Below are 20,207 nucleotides of genomic sequence, written 5' to 3' on the forward strand. Positions count from 1 at the left end.
TCACCTCTGAGCCTGCAGCTTTTTACCATTCCAGCCCAAGGCCGTTTTGGGAATAGAAGACTAACAGCAGGCACACCCAGCGTTTGTAGCCGGGGGCCTGGGTCATTGCTAAAACCTCAAGGCAGTTACTAAGCACATCTTCTTTAAGGAGATAAGCGGCTGGGATCTGTTACAATTTGTTAACCCAATCCTGGGCTCCCACAACTTCAAAATCTGACCAGCCTCCATTTATTCTTTGAGTTGTAGACTCTCAAGAGAGGTCCAGTCTGGACCGCCTTCAGCCATGTGACCTTCGGGGGAGGTAGTTGGATAAAATGGTAAAATGCTAGGCTCTGGTGTCAGAGAAACCTGGTTTAAACCCGAGTGGTGGAACCTACGAGTTAGTCAGGTCATACTTGCCTTCTCTCTAAAATAAGGAGAATGAAGGGACTCTAGCTGCCTCATAAAACAGTTGCGAGGATTCAAATCTGATTAAGCAAAGTGCTGAGTACATTGGCCACACAGGATGCAGGATGCGCATTCAATACTGTCAGCAGTTAACACTGACGTCTTGTTTTCACTTCGTCATCCACCCTGCCTAAGGCACAGGGCTGTTGGAAGAGCCAGATGAGCTAACGTTATCATGGGAGAATGCTCTGGAAGGAACACACATTAAAAATGTCACTGGCTGGTTCTGATTCTACTAAATATCCATAAATCTTGCCTGGAGGCACAGCCCCTTCTCCCCTTCCCTGCCCCGCCCTGGCCCTGGCCTGGGAGAAAGATCATATTTCCTCAGTTCATGAATAGCCATTGTGGTGCTGGTCTGGGCTTAACGGCTCTGTGCTTCCTTCCACGTGGCCCTGGAAGAGCTCACAGCCCGACAGGAGTCTCCAAATAAGTGAGGAGGCAAGTGCAGACCACCCCCCCCGCCTCCTCCCACCCCCCTTAAGTCTGGGGCCAATTCCATTATTGTGCTACTTAGATACAGGGGGGTCCCTCACTGCCACCACCACTCTGTGGCCAGAAGTAAAGATGGAACAATATTCCCCTTTACTGAGACAGACACCTAGAGGAAGAAGTGCAAAGAGGTAGCAAAGCTAAACACCCCAAAGCATCCCGGAGTCATTCCTCATGACCAACGGAAGCGTCTTAGGTTGCCTGTTGTGAACAGGATAAAAGACAAACATTCCGAAACTGCTGATGGTGCAGGAAGCCCATGCTAGGGGGGTCCCATACCGTGGGAGGGATGTGGTCCTGAAGACCCTCATTTATAATTAGCATCACTCAGGTCTAATTCTGACCAAGGGATGTCGTTCTCGCATTTTGCCCGCTAACGTGGATGACCACGTGGCAGAGGCATAATATGGTTGATCACTCATTCGACTCCCCCACCAGCTTTAAAATCTCAAGGATTTTTCTTCTCTTTCATTTTCTCTTAGTGATAGGGGATTTGCCTGACTCTCCATTTTGTGCACAAAAAGACCGTGTTCATATTTTGTCAAAATATAAATCATAGGCACATAAAATGCAACGTAATATAACAGAACGTGTGCGTTGAAACGGGCTCTTGAACGAGCCGGTATTTCTCTGGCACATCGGTGCCGCTGGGCAGACGAGGTCAGACCCACGTGAGGGTGGAGGCAGACGGGAAAGAGCACAGAAAAGGAGGGACGTGAGATCAAAGGAGAAGCCAGGATGTGGTAATTAAGATAGGAAGTCTGTTGATCTCAGCTTTGGTCTTAACAGACATCAGAATCACCTGGGAAGCTTTTTTTAATTAAAAAAATTTTTTTTAAATTTTTTTTGCTTTTTGGGGGGCTTTTTTTTTGGTTTATGATATTGTATTATTTACTGGTGTATAGCATAGTGATTCAGTTATACACATATATACATACGCTTTTGCATTACAGGTTACTACCAGCCATTGAATATAGTTCTCGGGCTGTACAAAAGGACCTTGTGGTTTATCTAGTCTGTGTTGTTTATCTACACTATCTGCTCTGTACATAGCGGTTTGCACCAGCCAGTCCCAAACTCCCAGTTTATTCCTCCCTTTCACCCCTTGCCTCCCTGGTAACCATGTTTCAGGGAAGGTTTTTAAGGATACAGATTCTAAAATTCTCGCTCAGACCTACTGAATCAGAATTTACTGAGGTCACAACACAGCACCAGAGTGTAAAAATCTCCCCCTTGATTCTAATGTGCAATTAGATTCACGATTCCTTTTGAGAATAGTTGAATAATCAGCCTATTAGGGAAAAAAAAAAAACACTGAATGTGAGAGAAGCAGGAAAGTTCTGCTGGAGATATACCTATAGCCTGAATCTAACCATCAGGAGACACTGGACAAGTGCAAATGGAGGAAAATGTGTACCAGAGAAATACTTGACCTGTATCATTTAGAAAGGTCAGTGTTATAAAGATCATGTTTAAAGGCTGAAGAATTGTTCCCGATTAAGGAAGATTAAGAGACTTGACAACTAAATACAATACAGGATCCTGGGTGGGATCCTTAACAGAGAAACAACAACAAAAAATGCTAAAAGGACATTCTTGAGACGATTGACAAAATTGCAATATGGATTGTGGACCCAAGCATTATATCAATTTTGCATTTCCTAATTTTGGTAACTTTACTGAGATTACACACTCCGTTTGGGAGATATGCAGCCTACTCTGAAACACTTCAGGTAGAAATATCATCGATGGAGAGAGAATAATAAGGCAAATGTGGCAGAATGTTAAAAAAAAAAAAGACTAATGGGTCTAGATTAGGATATGTGGTAGCACTCTCTATAATTCTTGCAACTTACCTGTAAGTTTGAAATTATTTCAAAACAAAAAAAAGTTTGAAAAATAAAAGGAGTAGTTTGCTTAAGGGCGTTTAGAGGGTAGAATCCAAGAGATGTGCCTGAGTAATGGGTAGACCAGAGCTCAGACTTACGAAGACCTGTCTATCTTCGCCAAGGACCAGAGGAGAGGCGTGGGGGGCTGGGCGGGGGGAGAGCAAATACCGTGAGAAGTGATGGTGAATTTGCAAGAAAGAGCAGTAGAACTGATAGATAAGCCACCCAAGTAGGGAGATAAGATAAAGAAACCCTGGAAAAGAGCGCTGAGTACATTCCATCCCTGTAACTGACCGCAGCTCCATGGGGGTTGCTCCACATCTTCCACTCACAGACTAACAACTTGGAAAACCAGTATGAAGCATGGCGAAAAGTCACTGAAAGGGGAAATGCTATGAATTCCAGGAGCTGTCTTTGAAGGGAAAATCCTTTTCATTCTTCCCACCCTTTTTGGGGGAGCTGGCAACAGGATACTACTGTTGCTAAATCCAGATGAGATCACCGCTGGGGGGCTTTCTGTTTGGGAAGGACACGGAGACACCTGTTTGTTCGTCAGAGCTTTTCTGATCGGGATCTCTGACAGATCTGGGCCAGTGCGCACACACCACCTGGGTGGCGTTACCAGGCGCTCGCCCTTCATCTGTGTGTCTGTGAACATTTGCGTTTGTTCCTCTTTCTGCAAGGCTGTACTTCCAACCCAGAGCTGCAGAGCTGTGGAAAGGATACCAAAGCAGATGTCTTACTAAGATTTTTGGCCTTAATGGCCTGCATCCAGTGACCTCCGGATTATTTGAGAAGGATCAGATCTTCCATAGAGTCAAGCTGCTTGGGTACTTGTCTATCCTAAGGCTTAGGTGATAAGCATTCTTTGATTCTGTGATTTTAAGGATTCCAGGTCTGCACTGGTGCAACTGAAAAATACAGTGAAGTAGAAGATGTACCAGTACTTAGCCGCGCCCTTGTTTAGCGGTGGGGTGAGAACGTTTACTGTGTCGGCATATGAGTAGACATTGAATCTCCACCTGCGCCTGTCAGGGAGATAATGCAGAGCCAAGACTACTTCCTGCAAGAGGTTTCTAATGTAGCTGTTGGTTTTATCATCGTATTTTTCAAAAACATGATAAGATGCTTTGATCTTCCACTTTGATCACTGTCAACATTCAGGGGACTCTGAGATGCCCTGTATCTGCCTCGTCTGGCACAGACGGGTGCGTTTGGGAAGCTGCGTGGAAGACACGGGCAGAATATAGACCCAGCAAGACTCCAACTTTTTATTTTTTTTTTTAATAAAAAGTCAAAATCCAGGGTTTTTTTTTTCCATATAAAATCTCCTATTTTTACCTACTTATTCCATTTTTTAAAACCAATGTTAAGATCACACTATAAAAGCCAGAGAATGCACATGTGCCAGCCAAACAGTGAGCCCTCTATTTGCGACCTCCAGAGAGTTCACGGGAAATGATGTTCTAATGACATGACACACAGAAAAAAAGAAAATAGAATCTTTACCTTCCAAGCGTCACTTCCTAAGGGAGATGAGGTGTGTGATCATTTCTTTTCGTTTTTATTCTCTTTTTTCTTAAAGTCAATGTTAGCCATGTTTGGTTACTCTCCTAGGGCTTGGATAGTCATGAAAATCAGGACCTCCCTCCCCAAAACCAGAATGTATAGCTGTCACACCCAAACCGGCAGCCTCTCCCCGCCTCCCCCCACCCCCACTCCACCGGCAGCATGAATGCCTCTATTTGGTTCATCTGAGCCGACTCATTTCCGAGGGTGGGGCGGTAGCGCCAGAAACGTGGGAAAGAAGATGCAGCCGAGGAGCTTGAGGTTGAAAAACTGACTCGTTTACAGTCACATCTGGTTTTAAGTCCTTCGTCTGTGTATGGTTATAAAACTCCGACAAAAACTATGCAAAGCCCATTTCCTCCAGATTTGAAAAAAAAAAAAAGTGGGGGAAGGGAAGAGGGTGAGAAATTGATGTAGGAAAAAAAAAACAACAAAAACCAGGAAACCTTAGAGATGTGTCTGAGCGAGATGATGGGGCTGCTGTTCGAGACACATCCGGCACTCCCACCCCTCCCTTCCAGGATTTAAAAAAATCTTGGCACAGCCAACAGCCAGCCCAGCCGGTAAGTGTCTTTTGTGCTGATCTCCTGAAGAATATCTCTTGGATATGAGATTGGCAGCAATGGTAATGTATTATCGTTTGGATGTTCTCAGAAAGACATGCTTATCTGTGGACTTGGTCTCTAGCATTACTGGGTGCTCAGCATCCATGTTTACTGTTATTCATGTACCACTGTTACTGCTAATAATCATAGGATCTCACGTTTGCCTTTAGCCAGGGACTGACTGAGCTATACATACAACATGCACTCTCTCGTTTAATCTGCCCTCTCATTAAACCACCCCGAAACGTCTGTATTATTTCCATTTTCCTGGAGACCTATGACCTAGGAAGGTTACGACCTAGGAAGTTAGAAAGATTCCTTGAAATTTAAATATCCCAAAATAGCATCTCTAAACACAAAAGAGGGTGGTCATGGCCCCTTTTAAAAGCTGCTTATCAAAGCTGCTTACCTTAAATTTTAATGAATCTCTTTTAAATGCATGACATCTGCTGCTGGATAAAATTGTGTTCACTTCTGCTGTAATTTACTGTTGAGCCAGTTCCAGTTAAAACTTAGAGAAGGATTTGCCATCTTGTAATTGTTTTTAATTGACACATTCCCTAATTGCTAGGCTGTCTTCTTTTTAAAAATATCTGGGGACACACACGAGAGTTGCATAACAAAAGGCATCAGAATTCGCCTGTCATCCTATATTACTCCTTTTTCCTCTAGCATCTGCATTTATTGAAAAGTTATATTATCAAAATATGCATTAATGTATTGTAAATATAATATATAAGATATTATATGTTATATCACCAATTTACCATTACCATCAGTTGACACATTCTAAAATTATTCATCTTCTAAGTCACCTATGTGGCTTCTTGTAAGCAACAAGCTCAGTGGAATGTAAAAGAAAAAAAACAGTGAGGTATCAGTAACCCTCTTTAATATAAACTGATATCAGGATTTAGGGGAGGAGGATTGACAATCTAAGGCTTTTGTTTGGAATTTGAATAGTTCTGTCTCGCCAACTAGAGCAGGAAGGCTTGTTACACACACACACACACACACACACACACACACACACACACACAATTGGGCTCCCCCAGAGCATTTCAAATCCCTTAGGTTGCGGGAGGGTCGTAGAATTTACGTTTCTAGCAAGTCCTCAGATGATGCTAGCCTTTGAGGACCACTGTCCTGAAGATTACCCCCTCCCTCCCCTTCATCCTTCTCCCTTCAACTTCCCTCCCACTCCTCTTTGCCCACCTCTTTCTCTTCAAAATCAAGCTTCTCTTCTTCCTCTCTTTTATGCCTTCTTTTTCTCTTCTCTATCCTTCCCTCCCTTTCAAGATGACATCTGAGGCATCCACTAGGAATATGTTTAGAAGGACTTGTTGAGAGTATTTATTCACATAACAATATTTACTGAGCAGCTACAAAGGCTCATTCATTCATTCATCTACTCATTCAGCAAATACTTGTTGAAATTCCCCTGTAGGCCAACCTCTGTGCAAAAAGAACAAGACCAAGACTCTGCCCCAAGGGAATTCTCCATGTGCCCCGGGAAAGCAGGCAGGCAGTACACAAACTTATAAATAATTAGCTTATTACCAAGTATCACTAATGCTCAGAATTAAATAAATAGATCACTGAGATGAAGACTGCTAACAGTATACTTTCTCTTGTGAGGTCAAAAAAGGCCTGGCCCAGAGGGGTGTGTTTAAGCTGAGACCCAAACATTGAGAGGAAGATAGCCAAGCAGAGACCCTGCGGAGCAGTGGTCCAAAAGGAGGAGACAGCGGGCACAAAGGCCCTGGGGCAGGACAAAGTCAGCTCCATGGGGGTGTCTTCATAACCTAAACTAACTGAGGCCTGGCACACCGTAGGTGTTCAGTCGGTATTTGCTGAGTGAATGAGTAAATGAATTATTTGACTCAGGCCATCGGAGCATAGGAGGTAAACAGGAGAGAGGCATGGGGTGAGCAGAGGCCAGATCACGAAAGGCCTCTTGTAGGTCATAAATTTGGATTAACCAACCAACTTCACCAATCTGCTCTCTCTTCATTCCCCCAGCGTTCTCTGCAGCCAGCTAGGACTGTGATCTCAAGGAGCAGTTCTCGAAGTGTGGCCCTGGACCCCTGATGACTGGTTGTATCATTCAACATGTTGGTTCCTAATGTGATCAGAGCCATGCTTTCCTCCATTAATTCATAATTAATGACTATGTAAATTATAACAGGGGGGAGGGTATAGCTCAGTGGTAGAGTGTACGCCTAGCGTGCACAAGGTCCTGGGTTCAATCCCCAGTACCTCCCTTAAAATAAACAAACAAAAAACCTAATTACCCACTCCCCCCAAAATAAAAATAAATTATAACGATTACTCATTAATTGCTATACCTACCTGTTTAAAAGGCAGCTGTTTAACCAACATTAGACATTAGACTCTCCTGTCTGACCAAAAGCAGCCCCACCCCCACCCCCACCCACGAAGTCTGGGGAAGGCTTCCTCGTGGCACAGAGAAGAGGATGTCCCCTGAAGTTACAGAGAGGCTGATTCCAAATTCCTGGAATGCAGTAACGTCTAAAGCAAATGCAGTGTCATTACATAGGATAAATAGGTTCAAAGGCAGTTGAGGAATTCCAAACAAAGGTGAGAACAAAGGGAAAAATGAATCATTTTATTTATAATTTGTACAGTAGCTTCAAATACACTCCTCTTGGGAAAGATGGTATCTGGCCACCTCTCCCAGTCCCTTATTGCCGTACATCTACTACACATCACTTTAATTTTTTATATTAATATAAGTGTTTTTCTAAAGGTAAATCAGTTTTTAAAAATGGAATCAGTAAAAACCTGAGTTTAAACTTCCCCTCCTTGTTTCATAAAATGCTCATTCTTACAGTTTCCTTAGGACCCACCAATGAAATGGGAGCTTTGCTCTGAGCCTTAAGATTCCTCTCCCTCCCCAAAAAAAGCACCCCAGCAGTTATTTACCTTAGGAAAAGAAATATCTATGGCCCCTAGTCCTTTTCTTCATGGACTGCTATGATTCTTTATGTACATTGGTATTAAAATAGATAAAGGACACATGATCCTCAATGTAGATGTCTCTCTTTGATCCAAAATAAAATGACTGTGTTTAAATAAATCACTCCTTTTCCTAATTCATATTCCCATGGGTGTTATTAGCAGATCACTGTTAATAACATAGAATTTGGAAGCATCTGAACAATGTTCAGATGTTGTTGTTGTGAGACTATTTTGTTATTCCCTTGTTTGATGAGTCCTCTTTGCATTTTGCCTTTTCAGTGTAGTTGCCACTATTATAAAGCAGTGTATTGCATTATAGTTAGTGTGTAGGGTATGAGTTACCATTTTAAAATTAATTGATAGGGTATAGTAGGTTGGTGATGTGATAGTTTTTAAAAAATGTTTGAGAAAGCTTGGCGAGCTTAGAAAAGATCGAATTTACCAAAGATTTCTCCATAGGACAGAGGGTAGTTCATGAATTTGGGTGGAAAGATTTCAAATCTGAGGGCCAGAAATATAAAAACCTCATTGAGAAAGACAAAGAGAAAGATGGGCAGCAGAAGGTAGGTAAGTGGGATGTATGTGATGGATGAGTTTAAAGCAAAACGTGTGATTTGGCTGCAATCTATTACGAGGCAAACTGACAGATGGACAGCACACTAAAGTTCGCAAAGGCACTTTAACGTATGTGATCTTACTTACTCTTCATAATAGTCTGGGAAGTACTAGGGGTAGGTATTATTTCAGTTTGACAGATGAGGAAATCACTTTGTTTTCTGAATACAGCAGAAAAAAGAGAAAGGTAATGTTAAAAAGGAATAAAGCTAAAAAAAAAAAAAAAAGAGAGAGACCCCTGTAAAGGCTGAAGGCAGCCTGTAGGTTCGCCATATCTAACGGGGAGAAAAGGGAGACATCTCTGGTGATGCTGAAAGGCATGCCAGGCGGTGAAAAGCCATTGAACTTGGGGGCAAAATACAGAAGGCAATGGTTCTTCAGTGACACAGGTGACCTGGGCAGAGAAACAGGAAAGATTCCGTTTTCCCAGAAATACACACGTTTTAGGTTTGACTTTCTTTGAATGTTTGCTAACTTGAAAAAGAGATTTGAGATCTCCGATCTGGCTGCAGATTAAAAGCCTATAGAATCTTTGAAAGGGTAAAATTTTCATTTTTTTCATTAAAAGATTTTTTTAAAGGTTTTCTAAAAAAATTGAAGTAATTTTCATTTTTTTGCTTTTCCCCAAAGTAGACACCTTTGATATAGTAGTCCATAATACAGCTTTATGTATAACCTATTTGAAAAGGAAAGAATATGTCACCCTTTCCCATTGATTTAGCTCCAGAATATTCTATTTTGAAAAATCTCATCTCTTTTGGCAGTTGTCAGGGATGGCACCCAAGAGAAGCAATCAAACATTATTCAGGTTGTTGCAGTATTTTGCTACTGTCACCTGTGTGCAATTAAACATTTTTGCTCTTTGGTTATTGGAAACTCTTTTAAAATCCATTTTCAGATACATGATCATTCAGGTACTGAGGCAATTGCTAAAAGTTAGTGTCAAAAACTAAGTGAATTTCACTTTTTTTGGTAACATGTGGGGAGCTGAGCCATCAAGAGTGTTTGCTCCAAACGAGAGTTCATATTGCTTGCTTTCTTATATTGCTAGGACAATTATGGATGAAATCGCTTCAAACTTCTCGATGGTCAGTGATGAGGCTGTTTTGCATGTGGGCTGCACAATTGGTGGTGATTACATTTGTTCTTGGTTAGTATCATTTGCATAAGATTTAGGGAGGGCGCAGAACCTGTACTCAAGAGAAAGGGGAAAGTGAATGGCAGGAAAAAATGAAGGTCAAGTTGGCAATGGACACCATCCTTTCGGGGTCTTTTTCTCTTGGTGGTGTCAGGGGGATGCGCGTTGGGACTAATGAGTGCTTCGAGGTGAGAAGGGCAAAGGCACTCTAATAAAAGGCTTCAGGAAAGAGCGAGGCGACCCAGGGAAATCTGCTGTGGTCAAGTTTAATCCTGGGAAAAGAGGCCCCGGAGAAAGCAGATGAGGAAGATAGGAAGGAAGACAGGGAGGGGGAGGCGCAGGGTGTGCAGGGAGGAAGGGGGCGGGGGTGGGGGGCTGGAAAGTGAGAGGGAGCAAGTCCTGATGCGGCTGGGACGGCGGGGTGGAGGACCACAGAGTGGGAAAAAGTGAAAGTCGGTAGAGGAGGAGGAGGAGGAGAAAGAGGCAGAGCCCCGCGGCCCCGGACGCGACCCCCGGCGGGGGAGAGGCGGCGGCGGCGGCTTGGCCCGGCCTGGGGCCCCCTTGGCAGCCTCCGGCGTTGGCTCCTCGGGGCTCCCTCCCTCGCCGGCGCATTGTTCCTTTGCCGGGAGACGAGGAAATTGCCTTTTGATTGCGGAAGTCCGCGGCCGGGGCTCGGGGCGAGGCAGCGCTGGTCAGAATGGCAGCGTGGGAAGGGCGGCGCGCTGCCGGCCCCCGCCGCCTCTCGCGTCCGCAGCCCGCCCGGGGCGGCAGCAGCGGCGGCAGCGGCGGCGGCGGCGGCGGCGGCAGCGACGGCCCCCGCACGTCGCCAGCCCGGAGGCCCGCGCTCTGCGCCCGCGGGGCGCGCTGAGCGCGCGCGCAACAAGTGGTCCCCGCGCCGCCGGCCGTCGGGGCCGCCCCGCGGCCCAGCCCCGCCGTCGAGCCTGGGGGAGCCGCCGAGCGCCATGCGGAGCCATGCGGCCGGGCTGGCCTTGTGGACCGCGCTGAGCCTGCTGCAGGTGAGGGCCGCAGAGCAGGTCCCCGCGGGCGGACGCGCCCCGCCCCGCCCCGCCGAGGACCCGATCCCCGCTCCGCTCTCTGGCCTCCTGGGGTGTGTTTTGCAGGGGGAGGTGGCGGAATTTCTTCCTCTTTTCAGGCCCCAGCCAGACTGACAGCTCATGCTACCGTCAGGGGCAAAAAGCCACCTTCTCTCACCACCTCCTCCGGGTAGAAAGAGGCCTCCCACCTGGGTAGCGGGCCTTTTCTCTGGCTGGAGGGCAAAAGGATGGATGCGCTGAGGCTGGGGGCGAGGGGCAGGTGGAGGCAGCTTGCGGAACTGGCTGCGAACACGTCCATAGGCAGGTCTGGACTGCGGGCTTCAGCGGTTGTCTCTGGTTCCTTTGCAGACTGGATTGGGGGAACCAGTGAGATGCAACTTCACCGTGACGCAGTCCAGGGTCTCCAGCCGGTCCGTGTCTCTGCAGTGGAGAACTTTGGCGTCACCCTGTAACTTTAGCCTCAACTACAGCAGTGACACGTCGGGGGTCGCGTCCTGCCACCCCGTGCGGATAGACAACGCCACCTATGGATGTAACCTCAAGGATTTACGAGCGGGAACCATCTATAACTTAAGGATTGTGTCTCAGGATGGAGAAGAGAGAACTGTGGTCTTGCAAACAGGTAAAGAGTGACAGGTGCAGTTGGACGGCCAGGCCACTCTGGGCTGAGCCCTGCCTTTTCAAGCTGGGTTTTCATTTGAGTTCCAGGCATACAAAATAATAATAATAATAATAATAATAATAATAATAATAATAATAATAATAATAATAATAATAATAATAGTAGTAAAGGTTAAAAACATCTGTGAAGATAACTGTTGACAAAGACTTCTCATCTCTGATCTGGCCAGAAGCAGCTTGGTTGACTTCCAGAGATTTCCCTAGTGCTGAAAACAGCAGACTAGCCACTTGAGAAACTGCGGCTCTGGAGGGAATTTTTTAAACTGATGTGGTTTGAGCTTCCATCACATTAAACTGTCAAACCCTGGGATAATTTTCAGGCAATGTTTTTAGAATAAATAATGGAAGTGCAATGATTAGGGATGTGCCTTTCCTCAACGTAGTTTTATTTTGGAACCAGGACATAAAATCTTCAGGAATAGAATAGTCATTCACGGGGGGAAATCAGGAAAGTCTCTTAAAATGAGGGTATGAAAATTCTCTTTCTTATCACTTGAATAATTAAAACAGCGTAATATCAGAGATCATCCTTTGGTTACTCTGCACCTTAAGTCAGTCATTTTCTGTTCACTTTTGGTAAACCCTTCCATGCGTATATGGTAAGAGTTTGTCTTTCCTTCCTGTTTTCTTGTCTGTAAAATGAGACCTGGTCATTCAAGTCCAAGTTCCTACCATGCGTGTTACCTCATTAATCCACATGGCCACTCTCAGATGTGCTCTAAATTCTCTAGTGACTTTGATGTTTTATGACTTCATTAGTTTTCCCTTTAACATTGTCTTTATTTGTTGCAATAGTCAAGCCTTACTTTCATCGAGAAAGTCAAATTTAACCGAAAAATTCCAGAAGTTAAATTTAGAAATGTGTTGTCTGTGTCCTGAACAAAGATCACTTCAAGGAACATACAGTTCTTTGAACAGGTGTGAGAATGGCCAGTTATCAGGGTCAGGAAATGTAACTGGGTTCATGTAGTAAGCCAATCAGATATTCTCTTATTAATTAAGAATGCCCAATTTTTAGATCACTTGACTTATGTCAGATGAAAGTTAGATAATTTCTGAGATTTACAGGAATTTAAATTTAAGGAAAAGAAACACATCTTGTTAAGAATGTGGTTGTGTTTTTGTATGAAATCAAAGAGAGACTGAAATCAAACACATAATTAGAACATTTTACAGAAGTTTAAGCGGCTGGGATTTTAGTTATAAAGTTGTTGGTTTCTTGGTATGTGAAGAGAGTTTTGTGAACACTTAGATGGCTAATACTGTGAAATTTATGACCTAGACCTTCCAGATGTGTTCTTCACATTTGATAAAGTGTCTGTGTTGAATGGAGCAGAACAATTTTTAAAAACAGGTGAGCCTTCAAAAGCTTTGGGGAGAAAAGATGAAGACATTAAGGCAGAATACACTCTTTTAACCCAGAGATTTTACTTCTTGAAAAAAAAAAACATTGATGAAAAAGGATTCACTGTGGGTGTAACTAGTTAGAATGTGTTTCGAGTTGAATTATGCATGGAAGTGTTTCCAGTCCAGAGACATTTGTGAAGTGTAAGAAATATTTGCATTTTATTGACTATGTTGAATTTTAAAAAGGCTTCATCAGCACTCACAATTGTTAGCATTCAGTGTCTCATCATTTTTCTTAAGGAGTTACTTTTTACAGCACCACAAATATACTTTGCACCACAAATTTTATGAGCTCCAGGCCAAATGTGAAGAATGAAATTTGCAGGTGATGTTTGTATAATGATCATTATTTTGTACTTATTTGTATGATGGTACAGCCTTACTTAGGATTCTTCATATTTTTAAAATAATTTTCTTTAAATAAATATTTTTAAAATTAAGACATATAAAAAATGTTTTAAAGAGAATAAGTTTTGGTTAGTTGTTATTTATTTTTTGTCAGCACTTTATGTGTTTTCTATAGTTTAAGGACATACGTGAATTTTTCCTTTAAGTTAAGAGAAAGTACTAGGAACTAGGATTCCTGTATATTAATTGTTAAGTAACAGAGATGAAGGGGGCACAAATCATATTTTACTGTTGTTAAAGCAGGATCAACTAGTGGCATAATATTAAATCTGAGATAGAACTTCAAAAAAAAAAGTCATTCGAATATGTGGTGCTTTTCTTATTCCATACACCTGTCTTGTCAGGATAGAATAAAACAGGGTAAGAACAAGGTGTAATTTGGCTGCAGAGACAGCCGTTGCTTTAATTATCTCTGTATCATTCCAAGTGGGATTTGTCTGGCTGTTTTTCCTGAGAAGTTATCTAAAATAGTTATTTTAGCAATGTAGACATGACCTTAAAGATCAGAAGTGTTAACTAAATGGGGACTATTTCAGCAACAATCAGTTTTCAGTCCAGATTTAAAATCAGAATTGAAAAACGTAAGTGGATTCAAATTCAGCTCAGCAAACATTTATCGAGCCTGAATTCTGCAGGGAATTACTCCAGGGAGTGACTGGTTTGTAAAGATGGCAAAGAAAACATGGTCTCTGCCCTTGTAGTCTTGTACAGAGGTGAGGGAGGGTCACGGTGAAGGTGGTGACCACTTGTTTCCTGGATAAGAACCTTGCCCTGCCTCGTGTATGCCACACTGTCCTACCATAGGAAAGATGTGTGGCAATTCTTAGGTGTATTTGGTCATAAATGGTCAATGCGACCGCTGCAGTAAATTGACAGCCAGAATACTTAGTTGTGAATTCATCAGATGTCAGATTGTGAAGATGTCAGATATTGAAGAACTCAGCGCTTTTGTTAACACTGTGTCCTCGGAGTCTAGAGCAGAGGCTGCAAACTAGTAGCCCCTGGGAGTGTCTAGGTGTCTAAATAATTGATACGTTTTGTTTGGCTCTCGTCATGTTTGTGAAAAATTCAGATTGTTTCACTAGCATGATGAACAGAAAATTTACGTAAATATCAGTCTATGGATTCTCTTAAAATATTGGAAGTTTTGGCAAAACTCAGCCAGTCTGCCCAGAACTTTCTAGAGCTGGGCTATGGCTTCTTTCCTTTCAGGTACCAATACACTGGAATCCCCCTAGACAACTTCATTGCTCTCCTTACCTGAATGCGTCCTAAGGACATTTTAGATTGTTTAACTGTAGCATTCTCATTTAGAACTTTGGTGGGAGGGGGGCTTTTATCTTCCCACCAATAAGAAGTCATTTTTCAGTGCCTAAAAGGGTACCTAGTCCTTGGCAGGTGTTCGGTAGAGATTAGCTGGATAGATAGATGGATGAATGAATGGAGAGATGAATGGATGGATCTACAGATGAATACATGGATGATAGATAGACAATTATGAATAAATGAAGTGAATATTTTAGTAGGAGAATGTACATATACTCTATTCTCCTTGGGCTATGGGTAAGTTATGGAGCCCAGGGAAGCAGTCCGCTGGTAGAGAACTTTACCTATAGGAAGGGTATCTTAGTGGCATATGCTCTCTTATTAGTTCCAGATACTGATTTATCAGCCTAGAATAAAAGGCAAAAAAAAAAAAAATAGCTCTTTTAATGTAGCGCATTCTTTTGTCTTTATTTTAAAAAAAATTCAGGAGCTTTAATTACCAAATCACCATATCAGCTGCTATTTCCACCTCAAAATGTTGCTTATTGTGTTCGTTTTCCCAGGCTTCCATAACAAAGTCCCACAGACTGGGTGGCTTAAACAACAAATTTATTTTCTCTCGCAGTTCTGGATGCTAGATGTCCCAGATCAAGTTGTCAGCAGGTTTCTTCTGAGGCTTCTCTGGTTGGCTTGCAGACGGCCACCTCGGAACGTCCTCACACGGTCGTCCATCTGTGGTGTCTGTGTTGTAATCTCTTCTTATAAGGATGCCCATCATATTGGATTAGAGACCACCCTAAAGACCCCGTTTTAACTCAGTTACCCCTTTACAGGTCTTATCTCCAAATTCAGTCACAATCTGAAATATTGATGGTTAGGGCTTTGACAGACCAATTTTAGAGGGACGCAATTTTAGTCCACAGCATTTACATGGCTTTAAACGTATGTCATTATTTCTCAATAATGTCTGTAAGCTACTAGCATCAAAATCTCTTGCAGAGTTTGTTATAAAATGGTATTATTGGCTTCCACCTCATATGTAATGAATTTAGGAGCGGAGCCTAGGGTATCTGATTGTAAGCAAACATCAGAGTGAATCAGTGTACACTGGAGGTCAGGAACTCCCGATGTAGCTCTTCTATTACTCGTTGGCATTAAGATTTTGGTACCAGTTCCTCTTTTTGCCAAATCTATAACGCCTAGGAGTGTTGTTTCCTTTCCCAGGAAGAAAATAATACTCTAACATTTGTCCCGTGTTTTTATAGCATAGAAAATACTTTCACCTACCTTGTTTAGTAGGTAAGAGTATCAGATATATACTCTGCTGACCATATAGTGTTTAATTTTATCCACGTGGCAGTCCTGTGGAAGAGGTGTCGTGAAGGCACAGGTTGCGCCGTAGTTAAGAGGAGAGTTGTGAAAGCAGCCTCCTTCACCACTTACTAACCACGTTGCCTTGGGCAAGTTACTAGCCTCTTCTAATCCATAAAATAGGGATGATCAGAAAAATAATGCTCACTTCATAGGGTCGTTTTGAGGTTGTAATTGGTGCATACATAAGTTCCAGAATCGTTTTTGTCACTTACGAATTGTGTAGGAAGTTTCCTCTTACTACTTTCAGGATGGAGATGAGATTGATGTTCATAAGAATTGACTAATCCCAGATCCACCCAGCTCATGTGTGATAAACCCAGACCAGGAACGCTGGTTCACTGGCCCCAACTCCAGTTCTTTTCACTACTCTGTAGAAAGGATACCATTTTTAAGTTGGTATTTGTTCTTTCAAATTACATATGATATTTCACTGTTACCTTTCTACTCAACTGTTAAAGAGAAAAACTACAACAAAATGCTTTAAATCTTAAGATACTCAGCCTGCACAAGGGTAGAATAAGGATTAAATGAGTTTTAGTGTAACAGAGTCAATTTTCAATTGTGCTGAATTTTGGGTGATGGGCTTCAGTATTTAGCAATCAGCCATTTGCTGTCTGTTTATTTCACAGATTCTGCAGTCAAGCTGAGTTGCGTATATGGTATCAACCAACTTAATTTGCTGAACTTGACCTTCTGTGTACTTGGGAGTGTCTTCCGTTAGTCTGACTTCTGTAGGTGGGCATGGCTTTCTATAGGTTAGCAAGACATAAAATCTGATTAATCTAGACAGCATGGAAGAAACTTTGTTTCACCTTCCATTCCCAGACACCAATTCCCTGAAATCTCCTTGGGGGCTAAAGGACAATTCTGACACCTTTATGACCTTGTAGGAGAAGTCCAGCCCATTCTATATGTTTGAATGTATATAAACGAAGGTAAATCTATGCAACTAAAATTAACATGGTAGGTACACATATAGATTTCCAGGGATTTGGGGCTTTGATTTTATTTTTCTTCCTTTCGGAAGGAAGGAAGGAATAGTATGATGAACTACCATGTACTCATCACCTACCCTCCACAGTTACCAAGTGACAATCTTGTTTCTCTGTATCCCCACTCACTGCTCCACCCCACATCATTTTCATGCAATCCAAGTCAGCAATTTAATTTCATTTATAAGTATTTCAGTATGCATTTCTGAACGATAAGCATTATTTTTAACATAACTACAATGTCAATATTGTACCTAACATTAACAATAATTCCTTAGTATCTAAATGTCCAGGTTTGGAAGCACACATCATGAACTTCTCCATGAGAGAGGCTTCTGGGCGGCAATCTGCTTGAAAGAGGAGGCCAAGGGACTTCCTTCCCTTTATACTGCATTTATGTAGTGCTTTAGATAATATTGAGAAAGCCTCCACTGTTAATATCCAAGAACTGGAGTAGGGCTGCCGGAGGTCGCCCTGGGGATGGGGATGTTACAGTTCCCATCAGCTGGCAGGGAACCCTCCGTGCTGGCATGGTTCCCTAACACTCGGGAACTTTTCAGTGCTTTAGCGGAAACTGCTCGAACTCCGAAGTGCCCTCTCTTCTCTCTGATTTCTAGGACCCGCTTGACCTTCCTTCCATACGCGCTCTAGTTCATTCCCTTCATGAAGCTCCCCTCTGAGACCTTTGCCCTCGGAGACCACTCTTTTGTGTATTCACCTTGATGCCAGTCTGTGGTATCCTTCATGGCAGCAACACTCGCACCAACTGCTATTGACTGAGGCCCCACCATGGGCCAATGCTGTGCTTAACACTCAGCTTCCGTCACCCCTTAACTCTGTAAAGCAGACCTGGTTGGACCCATTTCACAGATGAGGGAACAGCCTCAGAGTGGTTAAATACTTAAGTCACTGCTTGAAGCGACAGTGTTAGGATTTGAACCAGGTCTAGTCTGACATCAAAAGTCAGCCTCCCTGACGGGTCCCCTTTGAGTTTACCTTTTTCACTTATGCCTTGACTGCCTGAGTGAACTGTAGACCCTCAGAGGGCCGGCCACCTACTACTGGCATACCTAACGCTCAAATAGGATGACCCGTAAAATAACACAGCATCCCCCACTGTTGTTAGTGGTGATGCAGATGATGTCAAACTGCTTTAATGTCGAGGCTGTTAAAACTTTCAAAGTTCTTTGCCTCTTGAACTTCAGTGCATAAAGTTGATAAATGAAATGCATATTAATCTGATATACTAGCATAATATACTATATTATCTTATAGTACAGCTGTCTATATGTACCAGCAACAATCACAAAGTAAGACAAAATGACCTCTCCATAAATATATTTAATTAACTGGAGATCATGAGCAATTGCTTTTCCGTTTTGTTCTTCTGCCCATTTTCAACAACCTGCACTAAGGGATGGTTTGTGACTTTTGCCACCGCCCCACCTCCCAATATCCATGAGAAAATTCCCAATTATTTTATACGAGTGGTGGATGTTCACTTCATTTTGTTAGATTGCTACATAAACGCAGCTTCGGGTCACCTTGCTATGTTGCCTTTAACTAGAATAATATCCTAATTCCTGTAAAAGTACAGAAGTTGACTCTAATCACATAAAAAATAGATGTCTCGGCTTGGAGTTAGTGGCGAAAGATAAGCTGTGTGTTGGAAAGGCAGGTGAAGGGTAACACCCTGGTTGGGGAGACCTGAGTGCCTGTGGGAAAACTCTGACTTCATTTCATGAAAACCTCTTGGTGCTTTCACGGGAATGAGGATGGCAGATGGGAGAGATACCCAAACAGCTTATTTGGCAACAAGGGAAGGCAGAGAATAAGGATGGCACCCAGAAAACTCAGAGTAATCCAAACACAAGGTGATGGAACCCCAGGTTAAGGCAGTGAGATTAAGGGAAAAAAGGAACAGACGAGAAAAATATTATTAAAAAAAATAAATAGAACTTTACTGGCCACAGAATTAGATTTCACTGTCATTAGGGTTGTTACTCATTTATCTAGGCTACGGTATCCATACCATCAAATGAAATTTCTGTAACTTTGTCTATTATTTTTCATGGACGTCTGGTTTGATTTTGTTGTTGTTGTTGTTGTTGTTATACTGACTGTGGGACTCAGGGCACCATTTCTCCCCCTGGGACAGCTGAAGTGTGATAGAAAGAACAAGAATGCACGACTTGAGGCCAGGTGTTAGGAGCTCAGCTGACCCATTTGTTATCTACGTGTCGTAAATGAGTCACTTAATGCCTCTGAGCCCCTGTTCCAACTAAGAAAGCACATCAAAAACCATCAGATCCTACACAGATATATTATGTGCTATTATGACTCCAAAAAAAGCTTTTGGCACTATGAATTGCCTGCTCTCTTGTTAAAAGGCTGAATTTATTTCCAAAATAAATACTATCATTTGAATTCTAAACACTCGGCAAATTCCTATAACAATAGATAATAATGTTTTAATGGCCATATAAAAGAATTTTTAAAGCAAATAGCAATTCCATTTTATACATTGGAGTTTCTCCCTGTTCCTACGTCACTTTTTTAAAAGGAAAAAAAGGAAGAATCCATTTGGTTCAGGAATTTAGCTATACTTTATTAGAAAAATTGGGGTGACAGCAGGCCTAATTATGAACTTCTTGGGGCTCTGGATACTGGTAGATTCATTGAAATAAGAGCAGCTGAATACTGCACAATTTTGCATTTGGCATCCCATCTTCCATGTTCCAGGTCCGTCTGCAACAAAGAAGTACAGGCAAAGATATCTTAACTTTGTGGCTAATGATAAATTGTGATACTACTGATTGAGATTAAATTATTGATTTAAATTGGTTTTCAAGAGTTCTCATAGCTTGCAATACTTCACTGGTTACTATACGTTTGAGAGCAATGGGTGGAAAAACCAGAAAGGCTATAAATGCACACACGTGTGCACTGGTACCTCTAGGCATCGGCATAGATTACGTAAGTCAAGGAGGGTTTTCTAATTACGTATGAGCTGTCATATGATGAAAAGGACATATGACTAAATTTTCGAACAGCATTAAAACTGTTTCATGTATCTACCTAGATATCTAGATAATAGATAGGTAGGTAGGTAGGTAGGTAGATAGATAGATAGATAGACAGACAGACAGACAGACAGATAGATGAAATTAGCACCCTGACGGAAATATCTAATTTGTGCTAATAAAATATAGAAAACTTTTTTTTTAATACAGCAGAGTTTTCCTTAGACTCAGATTGAAAAGAAATCTGAAAGCTATTGAACTTCT

At 42.4% G+C, this 20,207-nt stretch overlaps 1 protein-coding gene across 2 annotated transcripts in view; it reads left to right on the forward strand.

Moving 5' to 3' along the window:
- Positions 1 to 20,207, forward strand: part of PTPRB (protein tyrosine phosphatase receptor type B) — a 111,717-nt gene that overhangs the window by 20,299 nt on the left and 71,211 nt on the right. Inside the window, exons 1-2 of one of the 2 annotated variants that reach the window (XM_032493766.1) lie at positions 10,227 to 10,753; positions 11,141 to 11,414. In XM_032493766.1, the coding sequence (XP_032349657.1) occupies positions 10,700 to 10,753; positions 11,141 to 11,414 (328 nt within the window). In that variant the 5' untranslated portion in view covers positions 10,227 to 10,699. Of the gene's footprint in view, positions 1 to 10,226; positions 10,754 to 11,140; positions 11,415 to 20,207 lie in introns of those variants that run through there. The other variant, XM_032493764.1, reaches the window with a different exon arrangement.

Source organism: Camelus ferus, chromosome 12, assembly GCF_009834535.1.
Source record: "Camelus ferus isolate YT-003-E chromosome 12, BCGSAC_Cfer_1.0, whole genome shotgun sequence".
NCBI classification, from domain to species: Eukaryota; Metazoa; Chordata; class Mammalia; order Artiodactyla; family Camelidae; genus Camelus; species Camelus ferus.